The sequence below is a fragment of the Labrus mixtus genome, chromosome 3 (assembly GCF_963584025.1).
Source record: "Labrus mixtus chromosome 3, fLabMix1.1, whole genome shotgun sequence".
Lineage (NCBI taxonomy): Eukaryota > Metazoa > Chordata > Actinopteri > Labriformes > Labridae > Labrus > Labrus mixtus.
The window spans coordinates 24,951,217-24,971,407 of record NC_083614.1 but is presented as its reverse complement, the minus strand read 5'-3'; the positions used below and the strand labels follow the sequence as shown (position 1 = coordinate 24,971,407).

Genomic DNA, 20,191 nt, shown 5'->3' with positions numbered 1-20,191 from the left:
CAGAGCAACACAAAGTTAAATAAAAGAAATTGAAGTGAAAGGTCATTCATTTGGGGTCAGGGGGTTGATGCATAAGTAGTGTTTAGCTCTGTGGGATGTCGATTAACTGAGCAGAGGCTTCAGATTCCAGCTGCATTCCTGGGCAGCTTGCTCTTAGCTCTTTGCTAGAGAGCGAGAACTAGGCCAAGAGCCGGCTTCTCCTCTGCCTCCATCTGTTTTGGTCTCTTCTCCCTTTTCTTTTTACACTAATCCTGCCTCCTCCTCGCTCTGTTTTCTCTCAGCTCTGGTCTGCTGTCCTGCCAGCAGACCAGCCAGTACGGTCCTGGAAATAACTTCAGCCTCACTAGAGGAAGAAGGAATTGAAAAAAATATGAAGGAATGAAACTATTCCTTCCAGCACTCTGGCCGCAAGAGGAAAGAAAAGGTTTGGCTCCTGACCTCTTCGTGAAGCTTTTAGAGGAGGGACTGACCTGGCTCTGGGTTTCTAGATCGAGGCGTGGAAGATTATAGAGACAGAGTTTGAGGGGTTTGGACTCTGAAAGAGAGCAAAAGAGCGAGAAAAGTGTGTTCTTCTGTTTGTGTGGTCAACATAGAGCAAGAGAGATGTAAACCCCCCCCCGTCCCTTGACTCTTCAGTAACCCCTCACCACCTACCAGAGCCACAGGCAGGACAGATGGAAAGAGACTTAAACTGACATTATTGCTTCAAAGCTGAGGGCACAGAGGAAGAATTTAGTAACCGAGCAGCTTCAACCATTACTCCTCAATGCAAGGAACATCCTGAGTCATCGATGTCTCTTTTACAGTGTATATTTGATGGTTTGGCTTCATCCCAGAGCTTATTTAAATCATTTATGCAGCGAAGAGAAGCTCTGGCTTAAGACTTAGTTTAGAGAAGTCAAAGGCTTGTTACAGATGATTGAGTGATTCTGAGTCATAAATTCATATGTTGCCAATGTAAGCCTTCATTTAAGTTCTGGAGTTTCAGTTTGGGTACAGATAGGACCAAGCGTTACAGCAGTAGTGACAAAGTTTATACTTCTGGTTCAGTATGTAGACACTCAAATTACCAAACTGTACCAGAGGTTTATTGGCATTTAAAAAGTATTCGGATGTTTTTGTCTAAATATCTTTGACCATGACTTCAACCACTTCCTACACAAGTGGTGACTTGGAAAGTAGGCCCTAACAGCACACACCAGGGCCCACACTTCCCAATGCTCTTATGGTTGAAAGAGGATCCATCCAAATATAATATGGAGACCTTTCCCCGTGGCTTTAATAGCGGCATTTACTGTATAGACTCTGGGTTTTGGAATGAGGTCTTTCACAATCACATATGGGTGCAATGTTTGGTGTCCACCAACGTTTGACCAAATGAGACAAAAAGCACAAAATTGCTGGCGCTATAATTGAATGCTGAGACTGCAGCTCATTAAGGAAACAGTACAAGGTTTTTCACGAGTAGTTTAAAAAAATAAATAAATCAATCAATCTTTGGATACGTAAAAAAACGTGTACAATCCCCCACTTGTAATTTCAGTCTTCAGAAGTGCCCTCTTTGGTTTCCTTGTTATTTCGTACCTCTTCCTTTTGTTACTTAAACCTCTATGGATTTAGATTTCGAAATTCTGTTTCCTCAAATCTGAAAAAATAACCTTGAAGATGTTTTTCTGCTCCGGCTTAGAGCACAGAACAAATCCTGCTTTAGTGAAAAAAAAAGATGTGAGAGAATAAAAGTAAGGAAACCTTAACTTCTGCTACATTGGTGGAAATTGCTGTGATTCTGTGGAAGTACAACACATTATCACTGGGAAACCCCATTTATTAATAGCTGTGATACTGGACACGATCACCAAATTAACAAACACACAAAACTTAACAACCTACTCTACAACTTTGGCCTTACTAATGAGTTTTCTTAAGCCAGCGCTAACGTCAGATATTTCAAGGGTAGATGAGACCAAAGCTTGGTTGACAGACTGGCCCGGTCACTGTGGTCCCAGCACAGCTGCCTGTTTCAGGGTGCGTCCTCTCTGAGGAATCCTAGAAGGGGGTGAGTGGTGTTGACAGTTGGGTGAGAAAATCTTAAGTTGGTGTTGCGGGGAGAAATGTGCCCGAGAATAGATACAAAAGCAGACGGACCTCAAGCCACACTGGTTGCACCTCAACTAAATCCATCTGCCACGTGACCGTGGGTGGCTGGTGGATAAAAATATGTTTATATATACACAGTGTATGGTATGTGTATTTGTATTTTTATATTTGATTTCAAATCACTGAGAGTCTTTCAGGAAGTTTTTCTTTACCTTTAAAACATCTTGGTTTAGATCAATAACAATTGATACATCAGTTTGTGGTATCCATCTGACTTTGTTCACTGTAATTATTCAAATTTAAAATGTACAATGTAAAAGTTTTTATTTTAAAATTTTGGACATTTTATCTTAAGGACATATTTAATATGAATTCCACGATGATACCCATGATGGCCTTTACGCTGTCCAAATCTAATTTGATTATCAGGTCTTAAATTGTTTAATCGTTCCTCTAACATGTTTATCTATTTCAAACTTGGTACTTCATTTCCATGCCACAAAGTTACTTGTGGTGTTCTCCAAGGGTCCAATATGGGCCCTGTTCTTTTTTACATCTTCCCCTGTATAAAACATTTCTTGATCTGGGTTATTGGTTTGTATATTTTTCCATTTTGCATTCCGGTAAGTTTATATCAATGGCTTTTGAGTATGTGTGTGTGCACCCTTTGTCCTAGACTCTTCTTACAAAAAGGTGCTTTGACATTGGCTGGCTGATGGGAAAAGAATGTAGTCTTTAGACCTTGTGCTTCAATGACACATCTAAATCTTTTTTTTCTTGCTTATTATAGTTTATTCATGCAAAAATTGTTAAGGCAGTGAGCAAATAAAGAATATCCTTCATGGAAGCCCTGGTCACATAATAGAAGTTTTCATACTGTTTCATTTATACGCATGGTGATACACCAATATATCTATACACTAATATAGCCTCCTATCAACCCTGTAAAAAACCTATATTGATGGACAAATGAACTGACAGAGAGGGCCTTCAAATAAATTCAATGCAGGAAGTTAAAATCCAATCCAATCACATTTCTTTATGCAGACACAATAAGGGATAAGACCACTAAGTGTTACTATCTGTAATGCCAACTTTGAATCTGGGCTGCAGAAGACCTAATATTCTGTATAAACACATAATTAATATTAAATAATCAATCAGAAATACCTTTCGTAAAGCAGATGCTGAAATAAATGCTCGTCTTACAGATTCAAGAAGTTTTGTTGGTTTTATAAAAACAGAAATGTAATAGTATGCTGCTGTAAGTGTTTGAATTTCAACAGACAATTTTAAATATATTTTAAATGTCTGGGGTATCCTAACTCACAAAACAAGGCAACTTTCCAGAGCCTCAGAATCCAATCTGTGCATGTGCACATTTTGGGGACTACAGAACAATTATATTGCATAACCTCTCATGGTAATGCCTCATGTTAAACTAATCTGATTCTCAGGAGAGCAGCATCAGCTTTAAATCACCCTTACCCCCTCCCAATAAAACAAGGACACACAGAATATTTATCTTTATGTGCAGAAACCTCGCTGACAGCAGCTACCAAAAGAGACGAGTAGTGCCTGTGTGTTTTTAGTTCTGTACCTCCTTCTGGCAGAGAGTCATTGAAGAGTCCCTCCACAGAGACACAGCTGCTCCCATCACCCCCACAGATCCGACAGCGGTCCTCACGAACGTCCGAGCCGAGGATTCGATCACAGCCTACGTGCTGCGAGAAGGGAGAAACGAGTGAGCTGCAGGGTCACTCAGGGTCATGGGTGAAGGGGCACAGTCAGTAAGTCGAGAGGTGTCAGGGGCCGGGCTGGGATTACCTCTAATGTGATCCAGACGTCTTTCACAAAACACAGAAATATCAAATGATGAGTCCAGATGTGATTGCTGATCCTGAGCAGACATAATGCTCTTAGGTTGCTAAACTCATAGCTGTCGACATGAATAACTTTCATGATGAGCGCAGCAGGTGGTTTTACTCAAACTATTTAACAGTGAAACAAACGTCAGCAAAAGTTTAGAGAATGAATGGCAACCTCTCTCATTCTCATATATTCAGATGACAGTTGTTTATTGTAGAAACGGATAATGAAGCTTTGGTTTATTGTTAGTTTTACACGGATTAGATCACAGATCAGAGCTAAATCCAGAGTTGAAACTGTGATTCACCTGATGTTTATCCGTTGGCTTTATAAATAGTGAGTTATTGAATTTTAAACTGATGTAGATCTAATCTTGCAGCAGGCCTCGCGTTTCTTTCAGACAAATCGCACAAAACAGAAAGCCTACATTTCTGTTGGCAGTGCTCGAACATTGGTAGAAGTGGATGAGGATTCATATTAGACTACATATCTAATCATTCAATGGGAATATTTTATGTGGGCACTATAATGTATATTATATTCTATCTTCTGTCAGACAAAGCAATTAATCCAGTAAAAACACAATTCTTAGTTGTAGTTCTATTAATTCATTTTTGTATATACAGTATTTATAATGTTTATTTCTTTGTTGTTGTATTAACATATTTTTGATGACATTTCTTTTTGTTTTTTGGGACCAAATTAAAGAAATAACAAATAAATTCATAAACAGGCTTTCAGATTAAATATCACATGTAGAACAAACAAGGAAATGAAATGAATCTGCCTTAACTAGATTAACACATAGAGCAGAGAAAAGTCCTCTGATATCATTTAAAACAAAGTCAATTTGTCAATCCAAATTTGAGGTGCATTTTGATCCAAGACAGCCCAATCGTTTACAACATTTTACATCAATTGCAGTATGAACACAAGTAATTTATATTTAGAGAGTCTAGGTCTCTAGATTTCAAAGCTTTCATTTCTGGGGTGCTGGTTAAGCTTAAATGTTGGAGCAGGTGCGCCGTATACGGAGACTTCATTCCTCCCCGCACTGACATCAGGGTCGACTCCTGTTCCTGACGCTGTCCCCCACTCTCTCTCCCCATATTTCATGTCTCTCTCAAGCTGTCCAATCTAAAAGGCAAAAAGGCCCCGAAAACCTTAAATTTGTATTCAACCAATCTCTGCATTACAAAGATTAGCTGATTAGCAGGCTCAGCTTCCCTCGGATTTGCCTGGTTTCTTTGATGAGTGTGTTTCTAATGTTTTGTACAATCTGGGTCAAAGAATGGTTTTCTGGTTGCTTTTCAAACGAAGATGTACCACAATCTAGCCCCCCCCACATACTCTGTATTACCAGGCAGACAAACAAAGCAGGAGTCCCACTTTGAGTTTCACTCGTGCCAGTGATTGCAAGGTGTCTCCATTAGGGGATATTAGGGAAGTTAAAAATAATAAAGAGAGATGTCTTAAGATGGGTTGATAATTATCATGCTGATACTACGAGTCACGCTCTCTGCGACTGTGAGTTTGTGTAAGATTTGTCTTCAAGAGGTAAAAACTATCCCAGGTGGGATTTAATAGAGCCACAAGGTTGACTGTAGAGCTAAAAGTGGCATTAATGAAATAGAGGATCAATATAATAAATAACCACAATCATCACACAAATGGGCTGCTTTTAATGAACACAATATCTTATTTCTATGACATATAGAAAGAAGGGCTGTTACTGTGCTTTTTTTTCTCATCAAACTTTAAACTAATGACGTTGAACAACCTGCAACTAATGCCTCTTAGTGTATAAATAATTTGATGCATGCTTGTGTTTCGAGGTTTAGTAGCAGACACGGTTCAGGAGCTGGCGGCGTAATGAACTGCTGACTTAGTAAATCAGGCGCTGAATACCAAAACTCATCACCATTCTTTTATATTCAGCACTCTATATTTTGTCCAACAGATCCGGGAAAGTGGGATCTGGCCGACATGCATTTTGTCTGCAGCAGCATGTTGTGTCCAACTGGACCATCTGTTTCCAGAGTCTTTTTTTTTTTATTTATTTCCCTAACGCTCTCCCTCTCCGTCAGCCCTCTCCTCATTGTCAGACCTCAGCTTTGGAACTGTCGCCAGATTGAGGCTGCAAACTACAGACAGAGATGTCTCGACAGGGTGTTTGAAGTTTCAGGTGAACATAAAATCTAAGAGAGGTAAGATGATCAGACTGAAGGAGAAAGAAGCTGGATTGCAGACTGGAAAGTATTAAGAAAAAGGAAGAAAGAAGCAGAGAGAAATGAGATGAATGAATGTAGAAAGAAGAGAAACAATAAGACTGGACTGAATGAAAGCCTGCATGCAGTGCAGGCAGACTAACAGCTGAGCTGGGGGGTTACTGAGTTCCTCCTGAGCAGGGCGGAGGGAAAAAAAAGAAGGGAAAAGAGGAGGAGAGAACAAAGAGTTGATGAAGTTAATAAACAAGATCTTTTTTTTTTTTGCAGGGACTCTACCATCCCCATTCCTCTAATCTCTGAGACACATGAAATAAAGCAACATGCATGAGGGAGTAAGAGCTGGGAGAGCAGGAGCTGGAAAAGGAATTATTTTTGCACAGCAGTCAAACCACAAAAACTACAAGCTGGATATCCTGGAGTTTGAACGTCTGAGAGCTGCTTTTTTCAGCCCTTACACTATTGTCCCTAATCCAGTGCTTCTTTTTTTCTTTTTGGTGAAGAGCTTCATCCAAATCAAACAAGTAGAACTAACAGATTGGGGATCAACAGCAATCAAATAAGCTGCACGCTATTACCATAACTTTCTTTGTCCAAGTCCTTTAAAAAAAAAAAGTGTGACTCAAAATAGTTTCCAGGGACCTTTTGGAGCCCCATGTGGTCTCCACTTCTTTAGAGCTTTAGTTACATGTTTTGCTTTCATTAATAGCTGAGATTAAGAGAGAGTAAAGCTAATGAGTATCTAAGATCACTGCCAGAGTCAAGACCAATTTCTGGTTGAGCAGCTGAGTGTGATGACTGCCAGCAGTCAGAGTGTAGATAGTGGCGGGCGTCCAGAGTCTAAAGAGCAAGTATAAATAATATAACCTTTGTCTTTTCTGATGTTGCAGCTTCAACTGTCTGCTCAAGTGCAGAAGCTAACAGTGTGTATTCCAATGAATACTCGGAGGCTTACAGAGCTCTTCCTCACCTTACACTCTCCGTTTACACACACATCCAGAGAATCATCTCGGCAAGGTGTGCCGTCCACCACAGCTGGAGCACGCTCTGTGTAGAAGTTGTATCCTTCAGCCAGGCAGTTGAGAGAGCAAGGCTTCACACCACCTACATGTAAACACACACACACACACACACACACACACACACACACACACACACACACACGCAAACGAACAACATACACGTTTACACGAAACAACCATACACACAGGGATAAAGGCATGCAGTATGAGTTAACCAGTTCTATCCCAAATGAAAGTACAACACACAAACATTTGAAGATTGCACACACAAGGTCTGTTAGATTTTTGAGTTAGGTTTAAATTAAAACATATACATCTTAATGAAAATGACAGCTTCTAACTCTGATAAGTGAATAAGGATCATGATACATGATTGCTGATTTCTGAGGCATGTGGTTTATAGTACTATGTGTCATATTGTCATATGGGACTTGTTGCACATCTTTAGCACATGTTCACATGCTTATGAAGGCTGCAGACAGACAAGGGAGGATGAGAGAGAGAGAGAGAGGCATCTGCAGGGGAGTAGAATTTTTTTTTTTTTGCCAGTGCTGACAACCAGAGAACAAACAGCTGATTGTGATTAGGTCTGATTCCCATGTTTACACACACAGAGACGATATAACTGAATGCTAAGGCCTATCACGAAACTGATACCAACAGCAAGATCAAATGTGTTGCACTATGTACTACATGAACACATCATTCTGAATAAACTTGCAAAAAAAATTAACTTTAAGCCGGAGTCAGTCCTTGACCTTGTATTAATAAGTGGATGTCCAGTGAAGACATTCCTGGAGAAAAAAAAAGTCAAGCGGGTTCTGTTAGCTTTTTCAATCCCCAAACAGTTGTTGGTACTCATAGTGATGGTAAATATTAAACTATGAGGTTATGGAAGCGCTCACTGTTTTCTCTGGCATCTGTTAGATCTGACAGTAGCTGATGGGTATAACTTGGATCCAAAACACACCTGTTGATGATGAGTTTACTAAATGATAAAATGTTATAAACTAAAACCCTGAAAAAATTGGACCTATATGTAAGGAGGCACCGGAAACAAACTTACAGTAAGGTATGATTTGCACTGGCATAGACCTTCACTCCTTTCACTCTCTACTTTCCACACACACGCCCTGTTGCTAGAGGTCTTCCCCCAGCCAAGTGGTATATATCCTTCATTCATCAGCGCTGCTGGCCAACAGCTCCACTGTTTGAGTGGCTGTTGACATCAGTCTGCTCTGTGTTTGTTTGTGCTGGCAGCGCTGAAGCAGGTACAGTGTGTGCTGGGAAAAAGAGAAAGAGAGCGAGTATGTGCTGGCACAGCCTGAAGAAGAAAATATGTAAAGACCACGGAAAACTACATTTCCCATGGTGCCTAGCATTGGCAGGGCAACCTTGGCTTGCAGCAGTATGCTGTTTGAGCAGCATGTTCAAAGCTACAAATATTACCTTTTTTTAGAAACTGTCCCTGGCTGCCTGAGGTGAGAGAGAGAGAAGCTAGATGCTAGAGCTACAGATAGATGATGGTTTATGAACTAAAGTGAAAGAAGTGGAGAAACTTAATAAGAGGAGAGCAGAGTGGACAGAGAGAAAGAGTCAGATGAAGTAAAATGAGCTGAGTAGGAGGGTTTAAAGTGAAAGCAGGACAGCTAAAATGAAGAATCTGAAGAGAGTGAGAGGGCTGCAGAGGACACGGAAGGGGCTTGGCTGTGTGATCTGGCCTTAACGCGGGGCCGAGTCTATGGCACTGTTCCTATTTTAACAGCTGCAAGGGATTTCCATTGTAAAATCAGCTGACTTGATGAAAGGAACACTTGTTGCCTGAAGTTGGACTCGGCAGGCCAGCCGTCTCTGTTAGCCATTATGTTTTTGGAGGGCTAGATTAAAGGCAGTTATGTCGTTGAAAGTATTTATCTTTTGCGTCCAGTGCAGTGCTCATCAGGAGCGAGGAATTCTCGCAAGGCATTCTGGGGTGCATGACTCTCTGCAGCCAGCATCTGTGGGCCAGACAGAAGGGAGTCTGCAGCTTCAATTCACTTTCTCCTGTCTCGCTGTCTGCACATAAACACACGCACACACGCACTACTGTTTCTCCTGACTTCTGTTCGTCTCCTGTATTCAAATCTTGGCTCACATCTTTTTACCTTTATTATTGTCTTCCTCCTTCCTAATTTCAATGATCCATTCTCTTCTCAAAATCAACATCTATGGTCGTCTTAGTCTTTTAGAGATATTCTGATACACAAAAGGAACAGCAAGAAATGTTTTATTATCAGAGCTACAGAAGAGATAAAATGAGTGCAGAGAAATGTTTTATTTTTATTTATTCTGCTGTATTTGTAATCCTGAAGAATATAAACTATGTGTTTGAAATGTGTTGCTGCTGAGTTCAGTGAGAGAATTTGGCTTCCCTCATCCCTCCTCTCCGTCCTCCTATCTAATGTGACTTTTACAATAAACGATCTATTGTTGTAAACATGTGAAGTATTTGCAACAAATACAGCAAATGAAATAGGCTGAGCTACATGCCCCCTTTAGAAAAATGTATTATTGATTATAATATGGCTCAGTTATCATCTTATGTTACATGTTCAAAATAAAAATCAAACAACTGGTTATGCATTAGGAAGTAAAGACGTTCATAGTTATTAGTTTGTTCAGATTCACAGTGTAAAGCATCATAGCTTTGTAGAGTCTTAGATGGCTGTGTGGATTGCTTGTATCATGTGGTTGATGGACTTGAGCTTGAAAAGCACTTTCTACTCTACTGACTACTCAAAGCACTTTTACACAGCAGGTCAAACCTACACATTCATACACTGATGGCAGAGCCTGCTATGTAAAGTGTCAATGAGTATTAAGTGATACATTAATACACTCTCATACACAGCTGACGTAGAGGAAGAGCAACCAGGGGTTCAGTGTCTCGCCCAAGTACACATCGATACCCGACCTCTTAGGTGAGAGACGGCCGTCTCTACGACTGAGCCACAGCACCCCCATGTCATCATTTATGTTTTAATCTTCAACGCCCTGCACAGAGTTGAGGTAAAGTTTGTATATGGATAAATAGTTTATTAAAAATGTAGATCTTATTTCCACTGTATCTGTTTTTTTTTTAAATACTTAGTACCAGTTGATCTGCAATTTAAATAAATGGATAACATATGTATATAAAATGCATTTTTTTCTATTTGTGGAGCGAAGAAGTATTAGAAGCAGCAATCAACCAAGAGCCAGAATGAGTACCTTATAATTTCCTTTAACTGGAATTGGTGTTTACTCCCCTTTAAGGTCTGTTATGTTTACAGCAACTTGTAATTGAAATATACTTTTTTTCTTACAACATGTTTTCATTCTGTTCACTAAGAAATCACTAAAAGTCAAGAAGGGTTTAGCTTTCTTCCTCTTAAAAGCTGCCACCTGCTGCTAGCAGAAGTGTTGATGAGAGAAAACTAAAACTTCAACTTTTATTGTATGCTGAAACCTCTTAAGATGTAAAAACCCAAAACTATGAGCTAAAACTTTCTGCATAAGAGAAACATTTGTGAATCTTGATGCTCAATACTTGAATATATGGATAAATGCTTACTTTTGAAAGATTGATTGAAAATGATGTTGAGGGCAAATACCCATTCTGCAGTTGAGATCCCCACAGTGCATTAAACCTTAAAACATGGATAATAAGACACAGACACATTCACCGAACACAGAGACCAGTAACTCACTCACCCCCTCTGTATGGCCTCCAGGTGTAAAACTTGCCCCGGAAAGGAACGCTGTCAAAATCAGAGCACTGTATCTCCCGGAAATCCCGAGAGCCAGGAGCACATTCCTGAAACCAACATACAAATAGTTGTATATATCACTATTTACACCCCCCCCCCCCAAAAGGCTTAGGCTAAAAGCCTAAACTTTGGTTTTATAGCCCTTGTCTTGGGTCTTCCTCGATCGCCCACTTGTTCTTGTTCTTGTCAAATGATGAACAATCAATGCTGATTCACAATAAACACTGTACTCACATCAATATTACAGGACCTGAAGCGCTTTCTCTCCCCCAGACAATACTTTCCACCAATGGTTGGCCTGTAGAAAAACAGAGAACCAGGCTACTCAGTCACATCTGAGTACAATTTAACAAGATTTAATCCCATCACATCATATAACACAACACAGACTCCTGATTTCTGCTCTGTCTGCCTTCATCAGGTCTTTTTTCAATCTCAATGTCTGTGTATTTATTGCCAATAACAGACTATCACAACAACACCTATACGTTAGCTGAGAAGGCTGCCAGAGCCAGCTACAGTCAGATGACTGCCTCTGCAAAACTGTCAACAAATCTAGGCAGAAAGGAGCCAAAGAAAGGAAAAAATGGGGAAAAGATGCTCAGAAATTAAATGAAAGCACACGGTTGGCCTCAGATTTGGGTCAATTCATTCTAAGTTTAATCAGTTCAAGATGAGGGATCCAGTGAATGGGATTCAAATGTAGGCCTGCTAGTTGTTTGGTGATGATTCAGACTCCTATCTGAAATATTTTATACATGGTAGAAACCGTGGCACCGCTGCCTGGGAGAAGGAAATAAATCACAGACCTTTATGAGTTTGAGGGGTTCTTCATGTGTTCATGTAAGTTTTATTTAAGTTTCCTCTCACGCATAAAACTGATAAGCAATTTTCTCAGAATGTAATCATCGACATGTATGTTCCCTGTCATTTCTGTAACTGATTAGGGTCTATGAGTAATGAGGCATGAGGCGGTCTACATGTTTTTAACAATTAATGGTGAACACACATCATTTAAGGTATTCAACTTAATTTGAACCATTCCCATCTAGAAAGTTTTTAATCCTGTTTAAATGTTTTTAGGCACCATGACAACGATGCATCTTTATATCTAAGGTTAGGGTCACTTTGGTCAATCTTTAAAAGCCTTTTCAGTCAGTATCAGTAAATATAATAATCAACTATGCTGCATCATTGCTTTTTCAAAATCTACTGTGCAGGTTGACATTTTTCTATTACTTTATCTTAAAAATCTTTTCAGCACAAATTTCCCCCCTTAGTGTTTAGCTTAAGGATGTTCATTTTCTAACGTGCCTGAAGTTGCATGAACATTAGGTTAATTGCAAGGAAGAATTCTGGCCAAAAAGCTACAAAACACACAATATATTTTTGCACAAGGACGGTGAATTATGATGCCTAATCTTTTTTTTTTTTTTTTTTAACTTTTTTTTTAGTCTTTTTTTGCTTTTATTTGACAGGGCGGTGGATAAAGTAGGAAATCAGGATTAGAGGTCATGGAATGAGATGCGGGAATGGTGCCACAGGTTGGACCCGAACTCACGCCGCCGCCCGGAAAAACCACAGCTCCACACATAAGGTGAGACCCAACCGCTAAGCCAATCTGTGCCACGATGATTCACATCTTTTAAGCTGTGTGCAGGCCAGAAATCAAGTACCTCATGCAACCCCTGTTACAAAGAAAAAAAATGTAGCTTTCACACAATGATGTATGTGTGAATAATTTAGCGGAGTGAAGGACACGTTGAGCTTATCTTCAACTATTTGTACATTCACGTTAGTGGTGGTTGAAAGGAGTAAACTTTACATTTTCAAGCCAATAGAGTCTTTAAATTAAAATGTCTAACTTTCAAGTTAAAGTATCGGTTGGAATTTTCTGAGCCACGACTGTGACATATTTCAGACCCTAATAGTTAACAGTACCTGGGGCTGTCGCAGTGTCGGATAGAAGAGGAGACTCCTCCTCCACAGGTCCGGCTGCACTCCTCCCAGGGGGACCACAGACCCCAGCCTCCGTCTATGCCCTCTGGACGAGTCCCATACAAAACACACACCCTCTTGTAGCACCACTGCAGCACAAACATACATGTATTCATACAGTCAAACTGTAAAATGATGCCCTAGAACGTTTCTTTCTGTTTTAGTGTAATGAAGAGGTGTAAACTGGATATTCTTCAACACTCAAAATGTTGTTTTTTTTTTATGAGGACTTTATTATTTATATTTCTGTCCTTCTTTTACATTCATTAGAATAAATCTTATCCAAAAAAATACAAGGATAAGATAAGTCATTAAGAGTACTGGAGTTTATTCTGTGATTTTAAATACAAAATAAAATCTTGAAAATAATATTTAGAGAAAAAAGGTTTGTTTTTGTAATTACCCCTTTCTCTATGGTGTTGGTCTGACAGATGGTTCCCTCTGCGGCAGGAATGCTGCTGGTGATGCAACGGTTGCTCTTGCTCATGCACCAAAGTTCACTGCAGACTTCCTGTGTGTGCATGAAAGGAGACACATTCACTTAGTTATTCAATCTGCATTTGTAATGGGACAGGTATGAAGCATGTGAAACAAAGCCACACACCACAATGTTCAAGATGCCTGTATCAATATGGCCCCCAACACCAACAAATACAAAAGAAACAAATTGCAAAGTCAGTCTCGATCAGTATATTGAGAACACAAAACTAAGCACTTGACGTGAAAAATACAGAGGGAACAATAAAATATGAGGATCATAATTCAGTACAAATAAAACCATAACAGAAAAAAGAAGCATCAGATAATTCACGGCAAGACAGGATCCAGCAGGTAAGGTATTCCACATGTTGATACCCACACAGAAAAGGCTGCTTAAACTAATAAAGATTGACATAAGAAAATAAATAAAATGCAAGAATAGAAAATAACAAAGAGGAAGAAAGAAAATAAAGGGAGAGAAACAAAGAAAAGAAACGAGAGCCTATCAGACTATATAAGACACAAATAACACAAACAAAAGGGCAGACACACTCTCGTTCACCTTCCTCTCTGCTCCCTCTACAGCGATGCCTCTCACACATGGTGGTTATGTTTTATTGTGTACATATGTTCTGACCATATAGTATGGATAGTAATGAGTCTATAAAGCAGTATGCCGTTCCAGATGTACATTCCCTCTGAGCCTGGCCCAATAAAAGTTGACCATGCAATAAAGTGGATGCTCTTCAGCGGAGGTATTGCAAGATGTTTCCCGTTGTGAGAGAAGCCGACATGAAGGAGAGAGCTCGAGAGACAATAAAGCAGGCCTGGTCTCAATAGAACATACTTTAAAACAATGACAAGTAATGAATTAAGAATGCCCCTTGAGCAAATGATGAACCTGATCAAAAAGCAATCCCTGGATGTATTCGGTCAAGGTGAGTGACCAAACATACATAGGTGAAAGAGCAACTCAGGAAGATTTCAGTGTCAGGCTGTCCTGAAGGTTTCATGTCAAGTTACATTTTATGTAAATAGTTAATTTAAAACAACCTCAGTTGAGCAAAATGTTGTGCACTTTAAAACACAATATCAAAGGACGATTATGAATTAAAAAAAACAATTAATTCTTGTGTGAAAGGGGCAAATCAGCTGAGAGGAAAAGTAAGCTAAAAAGTGGATAATGAATGAAAAGTTTATACAACTCACCGCATATTTACACTGTCGAGATCTGACGCCGTACTGGAAGCGGCACTGCTCGTCTGCATCGTAGGCCTGACCTGGTGCTGTGGTGGGATACACAAACTCCTGCTTTGGGGGAACGTTGTTCAGACAGGAGCCCATACCTGAGCTAAAAGGTGCCAAACAGAAGAAGAGAAAACAGTAAGATTGAGATTTAGGCATTATTTAGGCTTTAGCCCTTAAGAGGCAATGTTCCAGTTGTGATGATTGTTCTGAAGATGTCAAAAAAACACAACCAGTTTTCTTCCGATCCTTAACGAAGTACAGAGAATTTAGTGTTTGCCTCCTTCCAGATCCATCAGTTCATGAGAGTTTCTCCGACCATCATATATGTTACTATGAGTTCAGAGTGATCTTTTTGGTCTCAAACCTCTAATTACAGATTACAAATGATTTGTGCTGTTGCAGATATCTGATAGGCTGACTCACTCCAGGAAGCTGGTGATGTAATCCCGGCTACAGGCAGACCAGATGAACGGATTTGTCTTCATGGTGATGTGGTCAGCCATCAGCTTGGCGGTCTCCTGGCTGCGAGGCCCACACGCGTTCCCCATACCGTCATGGTTCATCCCAAACCTGTAGCCCGGGATGAAACAGTGAAAACACTATATTAAAACTGTATTTTTATAACATAGTCATGTTATCGAATTACTGTATGTCTTTCTCGCATTGTTTATGTTTAGTAAACTTTTTTGGTACCTCTGTGATGACAGTAAAGTAATTTATAATTGAATATAAACATTGTTTCTGATGATAGCAGTAATGTCATAGCAGAACTACAAACATCACTGTGAGACATGTTTTATCACCACTTTCTAACATTTTATAAACCCAAACAACTAAATGATTAGTGAAGAAAATAAAATATACAGATTTAGTCAGTTTGACCAGCACTTCTTACCCCAGAGATATTCAATATACTATCATATAAGACAAGGAAAAGCATGAAAATTCTCAACTTTGAGAACCAGGAACCAAAGAACCTTTTTGATCAATGGTCTAGACTCACTTAGGTGTACACAGGAGGACACGGGTCATTTTCATCAAGACATGCCAAAGGGGAACATGAAATGACATCCATGGAGTACTATGTACTGTATTATATCAAACACAGTGTTAGCTCCCCCCGGAGTGTTCAATAACTCATAGACACTCCCAGAAGCTGTTTGAGCCTGAAATTTAAATGTTCCATAAGCTATTCATAACTCCACTGAGTCATTTCTGACTGGGTCTGTCTATGTTTTCATGTGAATGCCCTCAACCACAAACAGGCCTGTGTTTCATCTAATGCTGCACTGTGATGTCAAAACATTTTATATGACAATTAAAACCAAATGCTGACTGTGTTGAGGCCAAGGGAACTTTGTAAATACATATAAACAGACATACACACCGATCAACAGGCTTTGTCCAGTCATGTTAAGTGCCTCTTGGTCTGAATGCTCAAAGTCTGCCTGTACTCAACATTAGGAAGGCAGGACACTGACAGATCAACCAACTGTGTGAATACCTCTCAGACAAATTCTAAGGGACACTTAGTTACTCTATGCAAGTCCAACACTCTCAATGAGAACTTTTTAGTTAGAGATACAATCATTAACCTCTCTATTACTACGTTATACTGGATTCATGACAAATATACATCATACAGAATAACAACTTGCTTGTTGCTAAGTGCTTCAGATCAATTACACCAGGTAAATGAGGACAACACAGTTTCAAACCATCCAGGAGGTCCAGACTGATATAAAAAGCAGGAGTATCACCAGGTGCTGCACCAGCTCCACATGTAACTAATTCCACACATAAATAGTGTGACCGAGAGAAAATATACAACTATTAACACGTTCTCAACAGATGGAAATGACTCATGGAGTTAGGAGATTACATAAAATCTCTCCGGGGATCTGGAGATGTAATCTGAGGAGGGAGGGATCATCTCAAAACAAAACACATTAAAAGACACATGAGACACCTCAGGGATTCCTTCTGGGACATTTTGTGTTTCAGCCACAGTTAAACAACTAATCTGCCAACACTGATCTGTATCTGGGATTCAGATTCAGTGTTTTTTAAAAGGCGCATTTCAGTAGGTCAGATGATTAACAACACAGGTTTATGAAGTTCTCCTCCAAAGCCTCAGCGTGTTGTAGGTTCATGTGCAGGAACCCTGTTGTGCCTGTGCTAGGACCTGGGAAAAGGATGAATCGCCACCAGAGCTACAATTGCAACACAAACATGATTTCTGTTTCTATCTGGGGCTTTGCTGAGTGGTTCATTCCAAACTGTTCTGTTCGTTTCGCATATAAAGAGCTAGAGTTTCATACTAATGCAATTTTTTTTTAGCTTAGCCATTCAATAAACAGCTTGCACACTGAGATGTTGACTGATTTTGACAAGAAAAATATCCACTCTATTCTTTTCCACCATGAAACCCAATGGGTGCGACTTGTGGTCTGTCCTGTCACAAAGCTGAAGATGTTATTTTTCATAATAGTGGGAATCTAAACCTAAACCTGGAGCAAATTGTACATGCCACATTTAGAAAATCAATTATTTCACCTCAACCTGATGCGCATTTTCAATCCATATTTTTCACATGTAGGTTGAGAATGCAGTCAGGAAGAGACGGACAGGGATATCATGAACTAATGCACAGCAGGGTCATGCCAACAGGAAACAGATCTATGCAAGGTCATCATGGAAACATTTACTTAAATATAGGTTTTAAAAAAAGCAGTATTGATAAATTGAGGATGAATTGTTTTTGGTGGCCATTGCGGTACGCCACTGGGACTAACTACAGCAATAATTTCTGTTGGCTCACCAGAAGTTACATTCATTTCTAAAGAATCACCCCAAGAATGAAGAGGTAGGATTAGAATCCCATTCAGTAAGATTGAGGTAGATTTCTATCTGATTCATAAAACAAAGATCCAAAAATGTAAATAAACCTGCAGGATAGTTACTTCTTTATGTTTTCCAGTGTGTAGCAGTATTCATACATGAATAAAATACATTTTCCCAAATTTTCAGGATGGGCTGCATGTGTGAACAGAAAATGCCACATATTGATTTTCTACTCGCCAGTATGTTCTTCCCCACTCTTTAGTTAAAAATGTTTTCAACAATAAGTAGCACTGATACAAAGGCAAAACCTTTTTCTATAGCATCGGACTCTGCTTACACTCTCCATCTTGGATATCTTCAAAAATTACAATCCCAGGGTCCGAACCCCAGTCCAAAGGGCCAAGTGTGAAAAACAGCTTTGCCCCTCAGGGGCAGGCTGTCCAGAAGTTTTTTTTAGAATTTTTCAGAAGTGCATGTATGTAAACAGCTAGTGTGCTTCACTCACGTATGTCCTATCTCATGGGCAATAGTGAAGGCTGTTCCAAGTCCGATATCCTCATTGATGCTGCAGCTCCTCTCTGGCTCACACATCCCTCCCACAGGAGCCAGACCTGTCTCAAAAGGATGTTAAGGTTCTGTTCAGTACTTGGGTTGGGTGTTAGGGAATGAATCACATGGTTTATGGTTATTCTCACAAGATAAAATAAGATAATCCTTCATTATCATAAGTATAGCACTACAAATACTTGTTTGTGTGTGTTCTTTACCTAAGGTTTCACAAGGCTTGTTCTTTTGGATGCAGATGTCGTACCTGCAGAAGTGAATAAAAATCAACGGGTTGGTTTTAAATTTAGACATACAGACCCATACAAACAGAAGTAGCACGATTCAATAATCCAGCATATTAAGTGATGACATCGATGCAAGCATCCAGACACATAAGAACACACTCTACATGGACACACGGTATATTCACAGCTGGTGACAGACACGCTCACACAGTGATAGTAGACAGATTAAGTTTTTAAAGAACAATAGCAGGAAGTCATGGAGGGTCACTTTGGTGTCATCTGTCTGGGCCGCTTCCATCCTCTGCTTGATAAGCCTCTTCTTAAACCAAAATGTTCCCACAAAAGGCCACACACACCTCAAAGCATCTCAGAAAAACAGACATCTATCACTACATTTATATAGCCCTCCTCTTTTTAGAGTATTCTGTGAGATAGAATAGGAAAGCATTTGTGGCATTCAGATGACTGTCCAAACCATGGTTGTGTTGTTTGCTGTTGCACATTCCTCAGTCAATAGCATCAGTGTTTTGAGTGCTTAATATGCATCTTCCACTGTTGTCTCTATTTTTCCTCCAGCAGTATCAGTAACAGCAAGCACAATTAGAAATATAACATACAATTTGAGAGAATCAAAACAGTTTTTATTTGATTTCTGCTCTCTGACTTTTAGGCTTTTTATACAAAATAAATCTGTCGTTGTGTCCTGCTCCCTCGTCGTATCTTTTTTTTAAAAATTATTTCTCCAGATGCTGAGCTGGGCAAAGCTGCACCAGCAATCGTCACCTCAGACAGGACAAGATTCAGCTGATCTGACTAGATAAAAAACTTTGAAAACACAAGATGGGAATGTGAGACTTCAGCTCTGAGGAAACAGAGTTTAACCGTTAAATATGCAGAGAAATAGACGGAACATATAAGAAGTTACAGAAGGAGATGTAGATGTACATTTACCCAGCTTTAAAGTTATTATTGCTTATATCTGTGAGAATCTGTGTCTGTTTGTCTAACCTGGTGATCAGTACAGCAGTGTCATGATGAGCGATCCCGTTGTCTGGTATGGCGTTGCCGTAGCTGCTCCGGTGCTGGATGGTTTTCTGCCATTTACAGAAGCTGTCTAAAGACTTTCCTGCATGGTGGTTGATCTCAAGTGTTGGCTGGAAGGTGGACAAGAGGGGAAATATAGAGTCAAATTGGGAAAATTAACAAAAATATATCAACTTAAAACACAATAAAATTGTGGTTTATACTATAGCTATCTCACAGTTCTGAAAACTACAAAACAGTAAACGATATTTCCAGAGAAAACAAATGGAAAATTTCAACTCAGGTGATAGGTTCAACAATGCTATAACAATCTAGTCCCAATGTTCTTGTATTGTGTGTTTCCGGCTTGTTTTCTGCCCTACTATGTTAGCATTTGTGACAGAACATTTCTCAGATAATCCATTGGGTTTTTCAGGAACACTTCTTTTAAGGTAATCTAAATAAAAATAATATCAGCGATAATAAAGGCACATGCTTTTCATTGGACAGAAGTTTTGTTGCACTGAGTGAAGGAGCTTTCTAGTATTAGGAGAGTGCAGAGAGGAGACGGGGAGGAGGGAGTGCTCTGCTGGCCACAGCTGGCGAGAACTCTTAACCCAGGAATGCTTGTGGTGACATAACTAGTAATTGTCTCATCCCGCAGTCCCTCATTTCTGGGTCTGCTGCTGGCCTGTTTTTTTTTTTTTTTTAATTTTCCAGGGGAAGCTTTACCGTTTTCAGACCTGGAAACCGGCAGCAGAACCACTGGACGAGCAAGCTCTATCCTGTCCCGACCTCAGGCTCAA

The 20,191-nt window shown here is 39.7% G+C and overlaps 1 protein-coding gene across 2 annotated transcripts in view; it reads right to left on the bottom strand.

Moving 5' to 3' along the window:
• The window catches only part of adamts10 (ADAM metallopeptidase with thrombospondin type 1 motif, 10), a 45,224-nt gene that overhangs the window by 8,201 nt on the left and 16,832 nt on the right, over positions 1–20,191 (bottom strand). For both annotated transcript variants that reach the window (XM_061034161.1, XM_061034163.1), the window contains 11 exons: positions 19,371–19,516; positions 18,339–18,382; positions 18,077–18,182; positions 15,151–15,297; positions 14,689–14,830; positions 13,403–13,510; positions 12,943–13,088; positions 11,236–11,299; positions 10,946–11,048; positions 7,162–7,295; positions 3,698–3,821 (listed from right to left, as the gene is read on the bottom strand). In XM_061034161.1, the coding sequence (XP_060890144.1) occupies positions 3,698–3,821; positions 7,162–7,295; positions 10,946–11,048; positions 11,236–11,299; positions 12,943–13,088; positions 13,403–13,510; positions 14,689–14,830; positions 15,151–15,297; positions 18,077–18,182; positions 18,339–18,382; positions 19,371–19,516 (1,264 nt within the window). The remainder of the gene's footprint in view (positions 1–3,697; positions 3,822–7,161; positions 7,296–10,945; positions 11,049–11,235; positions 11,300–12,942; positions 13,089–13,402; positions 13,511–14,688; positions 14,831–15,150; positions 15,298–18,076; positions 18,183–18,338; positions 18,383–19,370; positions 19,517–20,191) is intronic.